Source organism: Delphinus delphis, chromosome 1 (genome assembly GCF_949987515.2).
Source record: "Delphinus delphis chromosome 1, mDelDel1.2, whole genome shotgun sequence".
In the NCBI taxonomy this organism is placed as follows: Eukaryota; Metazoa; Chordata; class Mammalia; order Artiodactyla; family Delphinidae; genus Delphinus; species Delphinus delphis.
This window is the reverse complement of record NC_082683.1, coordinates 83,352,977-83,367,485: the sequence shown is the minus strand read 5'-3', so window position 1 is coordinate 83,367,485 and position 14,509 is coordinate 83,352,977. Positions and strand designations below refer to the sequence as shown.

The window sequence follows — 14,509 nt, the reverse complement described above, 5'->3', positions numbered from 1 at the left end:
GCAAATCTACTTCATCGTTTGCGGATATTTTTGTACATATTAACTATTTTTTCCCTCCCCTACCCCCTATCAAGTTACATAAGAAATGTTGGTCGTAGTGCACTTGACAGTTTAATTGAGGTGGGATTGTGACTGAACCAGGATAAGTAACACCGCTAAGGATAATAGTAACTGATGGAACTTTACTTTTTCCCCTTTTGGGGGAAAGGTGAGAGTTTTTCCTTTGTACAAAAGATAGTAAAATCTGCATAGACTGAAGTAAACTGTTGCTGTTGTACGGAAACTTAAATATGGGTAGAAGGCTGTGCGTGGCTGCTTAATAGCTAAAAGGGAAGGTCGCGCTTGTTACTCGCCATAGGCACTCAGCTCCCTCTCCCTCACTTACACACCCACCCTCCTGTATTCTGCTCTGTTCTCCTGGGGTTGGGACACATGCAAACTACATTTCCCGACTTCTCTGCCAACTGGACTCCTGTTAGGTTTGGTCAACAGGAGGCACCACTGGGAAGTCAGAGGCAGCAGAGGTTCTGGCACCATGGTAGTTGCTGGCAATGGCTGCAGTGGCAGCAGGGGTGGAGTGACTGTGAATGCCAACAGACCACAGAGAGTACCTATCAGCAACCTTAGCTCTGGTCCAGGCAGTACCACTTGAGCAGATCTAGGATCAATTACAACAGTCTCCAATAGTGCAGCGGCGGGTACAGGCTCCTAGCAGTTTCTGAACTCTGAGAATATCACCCTCCCATAGAACAACCTAACTACATTTACCAGTTCTCCAGGAAAAAATCATCAACACCCTAGAATGACATAAAACGAACAAAAAAATCCCCTCTAATTAATGGAATGATCAAGAGGTAGGTCTAATTTAATTACAAGGGTGTCTGAAAATGAGACAATCAGACGGTACTGCCACAGTCACAGAGCAGCACTTTCAAGAAACGCTACTGGGCGGGCCACAGCATCTCCTTATTTCTCTCTCCCATCAGTTATAATTTATAATGACATCACTGTACCTCAGATTACAGTGAGGGAGATTTGCCTGGCCTTTCTTCTATTACTTGGCCTCTTATTTTAGGAGCACAGGTGGCTTCAGGAACACAAATATCCTTTCTCAAACATAAATGCCTGTCTATACTTTTGGTACAAATTTTAACACAAGCTTTTATTTTATGGCTTCTCTCCTTATGTCATAATAAATATATTCTGAGATTATCAGACTTTAACAAATTTCATCAAAAATAAAAAATAGTATCTCCATATGATTTCTTCCCTCTGGTAAGCCAAGTTCATTTTGTGTAAAACACTTCTTCCCTTGTAAGTTTTAATTTAAATTGAAGAATTTTATTTTAATTTGACTCTCCAGTCCTATCACTAGTAAGTATCATGCAATTCTGGGACCCCAAAGAAAGCAATTGTAAATCAAGTTCTGTAGAACTTCTTTAGTTTGTATTTAAACTAACCATTTATCCAATTCCACAATGAAATCAGTGTTATAATTTTCTTAACATTCAACTTAAAACATTAGACAGAATAATCTGAATGGGGGAAAAATCATTATCAAATGCTAAAAATGTAAACATGAAGGAAGTAAACATGAAAACAAATCTCTTTTTAAAAATTCATTTAATTACAAGAAAATTAGGCAGAAAATTGCACAGTTCCAAACAAATCCTCTGTATAAACACAAGGGCTCATTCACCATCATCTTTTTGTATTTATCTCTCAAATAACATTCCATCTATTGAACCCAGCCTATACTGGCAAAATTAGAATACATGGATATTTTTACTGTTTAATATTCCATAAACAGAACTGGCTTTTGTCCTTAAGTTATGATGGTGTCTGTCATTTTGCTTCAGAGAAAACTCTAAAATTGTTCCCTTATGAGTATTTCAATCAGCCACTCTCAAAATCCAACGCAAAAAACAAAAACAAAACAAAACAAAAAACGCTGTTGTTTCACTAAAAGATACCTGTCTTCCACTTCATTTTACCAGCCTAAGTACAAATTCGGAGAAAAGCTTCTTAAGTCCTGCAGTTTCAAATTCCTTTTGTAACTCATCCAACGATGAATACTCTTTGACTTCAAATGCCAGAAACCTGCATTATACAAGAGAAACTCATGAATATGCCTAAATTTGTCAGAGTATAATTATCGATTCAGTTGCTTTTCCATCTGCAATAGTACTAAATTATACCTTTTGTGTTCTGTCTGTACTTTTGTTTCAAACAGTACACTAATCATTTTCTCTTTGCATTTCTTTCCACTTGAGTCCACATCTACTTTGCAGGTTTTCTGAAGAATCAGGTACTCCTAAATGATAAATCAGTACGTTAAATACGTATCTTACTCTGAATCTCAAAGTCCTAGTTTGAAAGGAGCCATAAACCTATAGGCTTATTTCCACGCTTACAGAGTACTCACTTTCTGAATCAAGCAGTAAGAGAGTTACACAGTGTTTTCACATACTTTGAAGCATAACATTCTGGTGAATGCTGGAGTAAAGAAGGGTCTAATCGAACTACGTAGGCTTAAATCTAAACTAGATCTGATTCTGGGGTTAGTTATCTAGATCTTCTGTGCCTCAGTAACCTATTCCATAAAATGGTACTCATAACATCTACCTTATGGGGAAGTTGTGATAATTAAATGAGTTCATACATATAAAGCACTTAGAGGAGTGCTTGGCACAACAGTGCTTAATATAGTACCAGCTACTGTCATTATTATCACTTCCTCAAGGTCGGAATGAAGTTAACAGGCACACAGTACCGAACATTCCAAATTGATGGCATCTATAAATATGTACCTGTAGTTCTCAATCCTGATATACAGTCTTATAAAAATTTAAGGGATATTTACATTAAATGACATTTTAGGGACAGCTAATAAAAAAGAAAGAACTCCTTGAAAAGTACTCTACATTACCAGAGGTCAAGCCATATGATTAAATAAATTAATTAACTGATGGATCCAATCTGAGAAACAACATCTGCAAAACAGCTACACTTAGCCTAATATGCCTGAGCTGGCTTAAAGAAAAATCTGAGCCTTTTGGGGATATATGAGCAAAGAAATTAATTTGTATTCATTTTGTCAGCCAGTATTTTATCCAAAAGGATCAAACTTTATAGATATACTGTAAATCACCTTAAAATTTGTGGTTCCGGGGCTTCCCTGGTGGCACAGTGGTTAAGAATCTGCCTGCCAATGCAGGGGACACAGGTTCGAGCCCTGGTCCGGGAAGATCCCGCATGCCAAGGAGCAACTAAGCCCGTGTGCCACAACTACTGAGCCCGCGCGCCTAGAGCCCGTGGTCTGCAACAAGAGAAGCCATAGCAATGAGAAGCCCACACGCCATAACAAAGCGCAGCCCCCGCTCACCGCAACTAGAGAAAGCCCACACACAGCAACAAAGACCCAGTGCAGCCAAAAATAAATTAATTAATTAATTAAATTTTAAAAAATATATGTGGTTCCTTGGTCAGACCCCAACCCAATATCTTTATTAAATCTGAAAATCTGTGGTACCTATACACTATAACCCAGCGCTACTCTGGTCAACTGAAGTTATTAACCAACAAGTTTTGGGATAAGAGCCCATGACAAAAAGCTAGGTAGTTATCCTACAAACCTTTAAGATGATAGGTTATGCAATATAAATCTGTTTCAAATAAATTCCATTGTAATTATTCTTGACCCAACCCACTTGAAAGCATAATACCTATTAAGTGATTTGCAGCTCTTTTAAGATTTAAAATATAATAAGCAGCTTTCTTTGTCTGGTCCCACATAAAGCAGGTTGTATGAGTTTAGAATGAGAACTTGAAAACTCTGAAGAAGACGATGATTTTGAAAGCAGCTGCTGAGACAAGTCAGGTGGAAAGCAAAAGTTAGGGAGGAGGTGACAAGCTGACAGCCCTAACGATTCTACTTCCACTCACACTAAATCCTGGTTAGGAGGGAACAGCTCCTCTTTTCAGGTATAACAGATACCAAGTTCAAGCGTCAGAACATATCTTTAACTTCCAAAAAGTTAAAATTTCTGCAGGCTACCCACAAATATACACCTTGCTGTGTGCCTAACTAAGGAAAGAACTATAAATACACACAAACTTTTAGTGCAAATTTATAAAATTTAGGCTCAAAGCTGATTACAGAAACAAACACTCATGTACCAGAGATTTTTTTAATAACCTACCACTTTCATTAAGTGGCATGATTTTTAAAACATAATCTTCTACTTATTCTTCAAGCTTTTCAAGTCTGTAGTTGTAATTAGAAGTTAAAGACAGTCTTTAAAAAGAAAGATCCATTAACATGGTAAGAGTGAAAGCAGAAACATCTTAATGATTAATCTGTCCCATTGTTATCAAACACACTTATAGACACACCATTTTAGCAGAAAATAGCCAAATTCATATTCAACATTAAAATTTTTTGGCACCTTGATGTTGTTTCTGTCTCCCTGCAGTAAAATCAGTATTACTTTACCCATGAACATCAGTCTTCCTGTCAGCCTTAAATCGGAAGCCCACTTCTCCACACTTTTGACATATTTGGTCTTTGCTCTCATATGGTCTAAATGCAAAAGAGTCATCCACAATCCATCATCCACAGTCGTGCTTGCTGCAGAAGTGCACTTTTCACTGCCACCTCCAGCTTCTGGCCGCCTGAGGATGTGCCTGAGATTCTGCTGAATCCAGAGAACTAGCTCATGAACCATAGGTTCCGACAAAAGGGTCTCTGCTTGCTCCAGTAACTTCTCCTTCACAATCTCACACTCAGCCCTGGTCAGGTGTTCGGAGTTAACCACAATACCAGGCAGACACGACGGGTAATTAACCGGTAAATGGAACACCAATCGTAAGGGTATATCCGCATCCATAAATCCTTCGGCTCTTGTGAGAATTCTGAACACAGTTCCATCTGTCTCTGGAAAGCATCCAAAAATAATGATTAGCTGTACCTAATTCAATCTGAATGGAACACTAACAAGTTAGAATTTTTGTTTCAAGTATCAATTTATTTTTCATGTGAAAACTAAGTTAGTTTATGAAGAGATACATCACACTAAGAAAGCCATGATTTACAGATTCTTACTTTCAGCCATACATATATAGTCATAGAATCATGCTCACCAGCACCCAGGATTTCACTGGCATTTATAATTGCCATTATCCCATTTTTATTAAGGTTACCAGAAAGGTTTCTCATCATATGATGTTCTTCCTCCCCAGACTTAGTTGATAATTCAGAAATTCCTAATAAACTCATATGAACATTCAAAGAAACAGTATTGTGTATTTATAAAATCAGTGATTAGTTTAAAAGTTATACACTAAATCCGGTGAAAGTCATGTTGCAGTGAGTCTGAATCAAACCAAATACTGGATCCCATGTGGTTGCAGGGGTACAGAGCAAACCATGACTGTGCATACACAGTAACTGCCTGGACCCGCTCTTTTTCACTTCAAATATATTCGTATCAGTGTAACATGAAGGCAGCGGGAGGAACTAAAATTGGGCAGACATCAGTTCAGCTGTTTCTGGCTCCATAAGGAGGAGGGGGAAAGGGGAAAGCGCACACAGGATATGAGATGAAACACTCTGCTCTCTTTCAGATTTGCTCCACTTCACCCCTCTGATGTGTTCCACACCACTTCACCCCACTTTTCAAAAGTTGATAAAACGTCAGGCTGATTCATTCTGCAGGGGGCAGAAGCACACAGATCAGAAGAGCAGAGTAGAACCGAACTGGGTGCTGACGAGGCTCTTTGAAGCTAACTTGCCTCCGTCTACCCTACTTCTTTCTCCACAGCCCTTGTTTCATTCTCCTTCACAAGACAGGCAGTCAGATTGTTCTAATTTTCATACCTGGATCGCTGCTCAACACCCTCAACAATGGAAACCTGAGTGCATTCCCATTTTAAAGAACCTAACAGAACATTAAAATGGCTCTCTAGCCATCCAATTCCATTTATACAGAAGCTGTTGTTACAGACATGGATTCATATAGGACCAAACACATCCATTACACCAGGTTTTTCTTTAATAGAACCTTCAGTATCAGCTGCAAAGCACTGCCGTTTTAGGACACCACCCCGAAACCCAGGCAGTAACCATTATAAAGATCACATTAGGCGGCTTCCCTGGTGGCGCAGTGGTTGAGAGTCCGCCTGCCGATGCAGGGGACAAGGGTTTGTGCCCCAGTCCGGGAAGATCCCACATGCCGCGGAGCGGCTGGGCTTGTGAGCCATGGCCGCGGAGCCTGTGCGTCCGGAGCCTGTGCTCTGCAACGGGAGAGGCCACAACAGCGAGAGGCCTGCATACCACAAAAAAAAAAAAAAAAAAAAAAAAAAAGATCACATTAGGGCTTCCCTGGTGGCGCAGGGGTTAAGAATCCACCTGCCAATGCAGGGGACACGGGTTCGAGCCCTGGTCCGGGAAGGTCCCACGTGCTGTGGAGCAACTAAGCCCGTGCGCCACAACTACTGAGCCTGCGCTCTAGAACTCGCAAGCCACAACTACTGAGCCCGTGTGCCACAACTACTGAAGCCCGCGTGCCTAGAGCCTGTGCTCTGCAATGAGAAGCCACCGCAATGAGAAACCCGTGCACCGCAACGAAGAGTAGCCCCCGCTCGCCGCAACTAGAGAAAGCCCGTGCGCAGCAACGAAGATCCAACACAGCCAAAAATAAATAAATAAAATAAATAAGTTTATTTTAAAAAAAAGATCATATTAAAGTGATGTAACTTAAATTTGTATTACATAAGTAAAATATATGCTGCATAAAGGAAGATTTTCCAAACAACTTAGTACATTCCTCTAAAATCCATCACCAGCTTCTCAAAACCCTTCTTTCTTCTATCCTGTTACTTATCCTTTGTAAAAAATATTTTATTATTAAAGTAAGCTCCCTAGATGTCAGTTAGATCACTGCACTTCACTAGATAAAATGGGCATTATAAATAGACCTACAGACATGTGACCACTAGGCTAAAAAAACCCTCCAGAAATCATCTAGAGGGTCCACTTTCCCTCTCAAGGGGGAGGTATAACTTTTAAAGCTCTTCATTCATCATTCAACAAACATTCACTGAGTACCTACTAGGCCCAAGGCACTGTTCTAGTCTGAGAGAAAACAACGGGTAAGACACAGATCCTGTCCTCTTAAGTCAATCCAGTTTCATAACATGAAATAGTGGACAGAGCCAAAGTGATCTTCCTCAACTTCTCTTCTACACCTAAAAATGTCTTTACTTATAAACATACATACATATAATTTCTATAAACCTGTATTTTATATATTTTTTTTATTTCCATGGAGATAACTCTCCATGGGAATAGCATTTTTTAATGTTTTCTGAACAAAAGGTGCCTCCCTGCTGACAACTTGACTACAGCCCCGTGAAAATGATTTCAGACTTCTGACCTCCAGAACTGTAAGAGAATAAATATGTGTTGTTCTAAGACACCACATTCGTGGTTATTTGTCACAGCAGCCACAAGAAACTAACACAGTATCTGTGCTCACAAAGCAAGGTTTTCCCCGCAAGCAAGGCTCCCTTTCTGGTAAAAACCCTGAAACCTAGAGTGTTCTCCAATCTCTGCCACCTAAACAGCCACCTATTCCTCCCCAGGGCAGTGACCTAACTGACAGAAACAGGCAGTCCAGGGAGAAGGTCTGGAAAGCCTACTGAGCTGGCTCTTCAAATCCTTACCAACTTTCATTCTTCTCTCTTAGTGATTTTCTGGCCCTAGTCAGCAAAGAGAAAAGCAACAGGAGAAAATCCTGACTTCCGCCTTAGAAAACCGTGAAATTATTAGTTATAAGCTTAGAAGGAAAACTGCTTTAATTTTATCAAGAATTGGAAAGGATTAACAACCTTCCTACTTGGTCTTCTCTTTGACTCCCTCCGTAGCTACACACACACACACACACACACACACACACACACACACACACAGGAGCTGCAAGCTGAAATTACACAAAATGATGCTATCTCTGTAAGAAAATGAAAATCCCAACAACATACCCCATTCTGCTGATACTTAATGCAGGAATAAAATTACGTATTCTTTTAAAAACTCATTTTCTCCCTGAAACTCTAGAAGTATGTATATTACCCTTCCATTTCTCATCTGCCTTAGTTTGTACATGCAATTAAACTGGCTCTTTTTTCCTCAGAATTTTTCATGTAATCACATGTACTGTCAGTCTGATTTTGGGCGTTTTTTTTCCATTAAAAAAAGAAAACAAGGTTGTCCCTATCTACTTTATTAACAGCTTAGAAACAGAGTGATTAACAGAAAAATAATGGTGTTCTACATCTAATGCTAATCTCTGGCCTTCCCTGGCACCAAAAAACTCTAGTCATTAAGTTTAACTCACAAACTCATCATTCTCAATAAAATCTATGCCCTAGAAAATTTATGCCTGCCCTACAAATCTAAAATTTTCATGAGTTCCAAGACTATTTTCATCTGTTCTAAAGATCCTACCAAAAGATGTAAGTTTTGCCTCTGGTTGAAGCTTGCATACATATTCCCTAGTTTGGGTTTTTTTGGTTTTTTTAAATAAGTCATTGTACCTTAAAATAAGTATATCAATTTCATAACTAAAATAGGTTAGTTTCAAACCTTATTCTTCCTTACAAGTACATGAAGGAAACTATGCTCCTAACCACACTCCAAACAACAGAAATTCAAACGAGAGAAACTGAACTGAACCCCAAATTCCATACTGTTATTTTTAAGACTTCACTCTACTTCATAATCACACACAATAAAAATTCAATAAATGCTGTCCAATAACAGAAGATAGTGGAAAATGTAAACAAAATTTAAGAGGATGAGTTCTTCAAGATTCATTTAGAGCCCATTAAGAAATCATTTATATACCATATACAACTGAATTTCCCTATACTTGCTTTTTTTTTTCTTTTTTGCAGTTTTATATGTCCTCAGGGTAAGACTTTGTTCAGAAAACCACTAAAAAGCCCCCAACACCCTCTCTTACCTCACTGCACAGGATTTTTTTCCTCTCGCTCTCAGGTGGCTCCCCACAAGTATACATCCACCAGTGCTTCTTTTTATGTTACAGCTGGAATTTTATACATGTTAAACGTGGTTACAGAAAAAAAAAAATAAACTAAAAATAAGTGAAGCTAAAAGTGGCAATCCCATCCTTTAGACGTGAAGTTCAAGGCTGATTTGTTTTTAGAGACGACCTCAGTACTGACCATCAGCAGGACACAGGGCTGAGCAGATTTAGAGGGGTCAGTGGGTGACAGTCATGATTCATTTTGCAAGACGGCCCAATCCAATCTGAGCATTAGTGTTAGCAGAATACAAAAAGCTACTCTGAAGCTACTGTGCGAACATATCATATGATATTGAGTCTTACACACCTCCCATTTTATAACTTCTTTATCTGTAAGATGATTTCCAGAAACACAACTCCACATATAATGAGCACTAACTATGGCAATATAATCTCTGTGACCTTCAATTACCTCATCAGGAAAATGCAGATTTATAACAATACCAAATCCCATCTACCTCATAGGTACCTACACAGGCATGCACACACACTCCCCTTCAGAACTATTCTGAACATAAGTGGGGTCATCCCCGTTTCTCTGCTCTGGGTGCTCTTCTTGCTCTCTTCTTCCTGGACAGGTGTCATCCTTGCTCTCCAAGAACTGTTTTCCTGACGCAATGGCCGCATCTCTGTTAAGCAGCATGACGCAATGCAAGAGTCCATATACTCTGGAGCCTGGTGGTTACTCAACCAGCCTGAGCATCTGTTACCTTCTTTATAAAATAAAGTTAAGAATACCCCTCATCGGGCTTCCCTGGTGGCTCAGTGGTTGAGTCTGCCTGCCGATGCAGGGGACACGGGTCCGTGACCCGGTCCGGGAAGATCCCACATGCCGCGGAGCGGCTGGGCCCGTGAGCCATGGCCGCTGAGCCTGCGTGTCCGTAGCCTGTGCTCCACAACGGGAGAGGCCACAGCAGTGAGAGGCCTGCGTACCGCAAAAAAAAAAAAAAAAAAGAATACCCCTCATCAAGTAAGATGCATTTAAAGTATCAGGTCTGTGGTAGGTGACCCCATTAAACCTGGCACCCTGTCTGACTGCACTGCACAGGGAGAAGCAGAATACCCCTGGTTTGATTTGCCCACAGCCCTCCCTAGTGGACAGGAATAGGAGCTTACATAACTTGCACCCATCAGAGACAGTTACACCTGATGCCTCTTATGAGCTTTCTACAACCATCACAAAGAGGCCACAGTGTATGTAAGTCCCCTGAAATTCTCAGCACAAATTAGTCCAGCTAAAAGAATCCAACTATTCAAACTCTTCAATCTTATGACCTTCATAGATGACCCTAGGGTTAGCAGCCTGAGCCTGCCTGGGCTATCTCGTACCAGAAGTGCAATCCTACCCAATGTTAACCTGATTCCAGTGGCAACAAGGAGCAGCTTATTTGAGGGGAAGGCCAGGAAGGAACTGATGGTGTTCAGAATGTTCTTACATCCTCCAACCCAAGCTGACAGTGACCATGACAGTGGTACCCAGCAGCCCACTGTATATTTACTGAGGTCTATTAAAGAAGTCCTTACCTTACCCTTAATTCCCAGTTGTGAACATCAAACGTCCCAATTTCAATCACTGAATTGTTCTATTCTCCAGTGAACCTTTCAGCAACAAAATGTCCTAAGTTGTTACACTGAATTCTTTTATAATTCAATTACTTATTGATGCCAAAACACTGAATTAAATTAATTAGGAGGCATGGCTTGAAAGTCATGCTCAATTTAACAGCAGATAAAGGGTCCACAGTGCTCTTCATATTAAGAAATTGCTCTTTCTTTCTTTCTATGCTTACTTTTTTGGGTTTTCTCTGACCTGTCAGCAGTGTCGTATGCTCAACCATACTCATGACCCAGACCACCACCATTCCATCCTCTTTCAGGTGTAATGGGAAATCATAGGTTCATTTTCCCAGGATATTCCTAGTTGAGCCATAATAAAGGAATTTAAGAAAACTGATGATCTCTTCAAACAGCCTGCCTCAAGCAGAAGTAATTATCAATAAAGAGAGCCAGAGACAGCAAAGTAAGATGATGAAGAATAACAAATGCTATCCAATCAGAAGAGAGGTGACGAGAAAATACTAAAAGTGAGTAAATCCTTTCATATGGATTTTAAACAATTGTTTCAGAAAGCTACAAGACAGGCTAGGCACTGAAAAGAAAGCGGCTTCATTACATGAATTGGTTCACAGTGCCCAGAACATAACAGTGCTCAATGAACGTATAGACACGGGTGATCAAGAAAGAATAAATGAAAAGGAGCCAACTCCTGCTCTGTAGGTGAATAGCACACCACGTAGATACCAGGAATGGATCCTAACCCTTGATGGCTTTCTCACAACATTCAGAACATTTTAGACTACCTTCTTAAAGGTCAACCAATTTATGGTCAGAAGGACAATTTTAATAGTAGCTGAAACATAACAGAAGTTTAAATCTTATGCCAAAAAACTCACAGAATGTATTTGAAAGCTATGCCAAAAAATTCACAGAATGTATTTGAAAGCTAAGTAAAAACTGAAAATTATGTGCATCACTGCACTTTTTCATAAACTGAAGTTTTGGTTTTTACTTAATAGACGCCATAGACAGGCAGAGAAGAAGTTTTCACTATCATGAAAATATAGCCAAAAGAACCGTTCTAGACTGTAAGCTCCTAGAGGCCCTGAGCAGTCAGTGTCTTTGAAACCGTCAGCGCTTCCGGGGACTCAATAAATGAGTTGAATGATTAATGCGCCCCCAAGAGCCTGTAATTGGCAACCACCTTTCAGCCGACTAGAAAAAGCAGGAGAAAAGCAATCAAACTGAGAGTCCTGACTGAGCACTGGTCGAATTCAAAAATTCATTTAACAAACATTTACTGCATACCTACCACGTGCCTGGCACTGTCGTAGGTTCCTGGAGTTTTGTGATTACAAAACGGACAGGGTCCCTGCCCTCTTGCAACTTGAAACAACCAAATACCCATATAGTTAAACTGTGGTGGGTGCCCTGAAGGACATAATGCGTGGTGCTTACAAAGCACGTAGTTCAATTTGGGGAAACTGGATTTAAACTAGGGGTGTCAGGAGAAACCTCTTTTCACGGTCAGATCTGACGGGTAAGTACAGGACGGCCAGGGAAAGCGTGGGGGGGGGGGGGGGGACGCTTTCCAGGAGGTCGCGGCTGGCTCGTAGCGCTCAGCGAGTTGAGGAGACAGGCGAGTCAGAGGGTGCAACGGCAGAGTGGGGACGGGGGGTAACGGCGGATGGAGGGGGAAGGGCGAGTGCGAGTGCGACGGGAGAGTGGGGGGTGGGACGGACGAGTGGGTGGAGCGGCGCGGGAAGCAGGAACCGGTCCACGGGCCGCAAGAGCCTGAGCATTATGCTGTCCGTTCACTGCAGAAGAGCGAGCAGGGGCGCGATACTATTCACGTTTTGGGGGTCGCCGCACTCTCCCGCTAGCTTCCACACACACCCAGTCCCGGGGCGTGTCGTTCCCTCATTCAACTACCCCGGCCCCCAAGTGTGGGCCCGGGGCGGGGAGCCCAGCCTTGGTGGTGGGGAGCAGAGGGCGCCCAGTCCGTCTGGCGCGGGGGTAGTCACCTGAGCGACTCAGCACTTCCCACTCGCCGGGCCCGCAGAAAATCGCACCCAGGGCCGAGAGCTCCTCCCGCACCGGCTCCGCCATGGCCGCGCCGCTCGGCTGGCTCAACACCTCCCCTTCCGCCTTCCGCCGCCGCCGCCGCCGCCCCCGCCGGCCCCGAGCAGCGCTGCAGGGCTGCCACCGGGGGGCGCCCCGCGTCTCCGCAGCGCGCGGCGGGCGGGAGGCCCCGAGAAGCCCCGCCCACAAGCTCCCGCTCACTTACTCCAGACGCGAGGCTCCGCGCCCTCTCGGGGGGTTTCTGTCCGAGGGGGAAGGCCCCGTGGTGTCTGCCAGAGGTCACCGTGCAGCTCACCCGCTGCTTTCCTGACGGAGGGAGGCCTCCCAGCAAAGCCCGAAATTCTCTAACTTTAGCTCGGGCTTTGAACACTAGCCCTTCCCGCCCAGACTTGGCCTTGAAAGGAACTTGGAGGTTAAGAGGAGAAAACAAGCAGCGAAGTGACCAGAAGAGGTTAGCCTTTGTCTGGCTCAGAACTAAACTAGGTGTTGGGGGTACTGCAGTTAACAGAACAGACGAGATTCTCCGCCCTCCTGGAGGCACTAGCGACCCAGGCGGTCTGGGACACCCAGAAAACGTCCGGGGTAGGAGCAACCTCCAGATGCTGAGAGGCAACTGGAGCTCGGACTCTGGACCAGAACCGGGTTTCTGGGACGTCCTTCTCCTAACAACGGTTGCAGAAGGGGAGGGTTGGACCTACCACCTCTGGCATTCTAAGGATGTGACTGGGGTGACCCAGAACCTTTGGAGGAGCTATGCACCCGGGTGCTGGGAGCAACGACGTAATTTCCCATTTGTCTCCCGCCTTCACAGGGGACAGACCTGCTGAAATCGGCCAGGAGAACTCCTGGGCCTTTAGGGGTACAAAAAGTATGAAAATGTAGCAAACGCTAGCTTTTCAGTATTACTTATTTTGTGATATTTGATGCATACAAAGCAATGTGATTCTTGAAGTTCAATAATGAAATGCTCATCCTTGAACTCCGCACTTAAATTTAAGATTGTTTGCAGTTCCAATAGGGTAACAATTATCAATCCATTCTGTTTCAACTTTGATTTCGTGAACAAGGTTACAGTGATTGTGTGTGATAGTTCTGTCAGTCAGCATCTTTGGCTTGTCCTTTTGTTTGTCAGGTAACAATTTAAAATTTTGCAGCCTCAGATGGTAGCTGGTCTAGCTCATGGAGGTCCCACAATTTTTTGTTTGTATCAGAGATAACATTTTCTGAGATAAATAAGGGATGTAGATGGCTACACAGTGACTCCTGACATTGACCTACAGAAGTCAGGAAAACGGGGCTGATTTGAAGACTGGATTCATGTTACCATCATCAGCATCATTCCCACTGTTACTAAAAAGAGATTTTAAAAAGGAAAAGATACTGGCTTCCGAGAACAGAAAGGAAATCCAACAAGATAAACTGCAGGAGAAATGCTTCTCAGAGGATGCCATGGGATTTCAGTGACCCCAAGCAATTAAGAGCACTGCTGTGTACATAACTGGAAAGACAAAGGTTTATTTAAACACATAATTGTCTCTAATGTGGCCAATTTTTGTTTAATAATAATAATAACTCCTTTGAGTTATTTCCAAAATAGTAGTTCAGTAGGTTCATAATTAGCTGCTAAAGAGTTTGGTGAACAAAAGAATAAATTTTTAATTTAAAATATCATTAAATTATTTTTGATTTTAGCTTGAAGTCCAATGTTAGTATTAAAAGTGGTAGGAAAGGGCTTCCCTGGTGGCGCAGTGGTTGAGAGTCCG

At 42.2% G+C, this 14,509-nt stretch overlaps 1 protein-coding gene across 3 annotated transcripts; it reads right to left on the bottom strand.

Moving 5' to 3' along the window:
- Window positions 1-1,608: 1,608 nt before the first annotated feature.
- Window positions 1,609-12,796, bottom strand: RWDD3 (RWD domain containing 3). Of its 3 annotated transcripts, none has more exons than XM_060026007.1 (4): window positions 12,689-12,796; window positions 4,449-4,936; window positions 2,199-2,314; window positions 1,609-2,100 (listed from the first exon to the last, which is right to left on the bottom strand). In XM_060026007.1, exons 1-4 carry the CDS (start codon window positions 12,771-12,773, stop codon window positions 1,986-1,988), a joined length of 804 nt encoding a protein of 267 aa, XP_059881990.1. In that variant the 5' UTR covers window positions 12,774-12,796; the 3' UTR covers window positions 1,609-1,985. The 3 variants fall into 3 exon arrangements, 2 of the variants coding, with proteins under 2 accessions (XP_059881990.1, XP_059881996.1); XM_060026013.1 differs by having other exon boundaries at window positions 4,496-4,936; XR_009521287.1 differs by lacking the exon at window positions 4,449-4,936 and having other exon boundaries at window positions 2,079-2,100; window positions 12,689-12,785.
- Window positions 12,797-14,509: the final 1,713 nt, after the last annotated feature.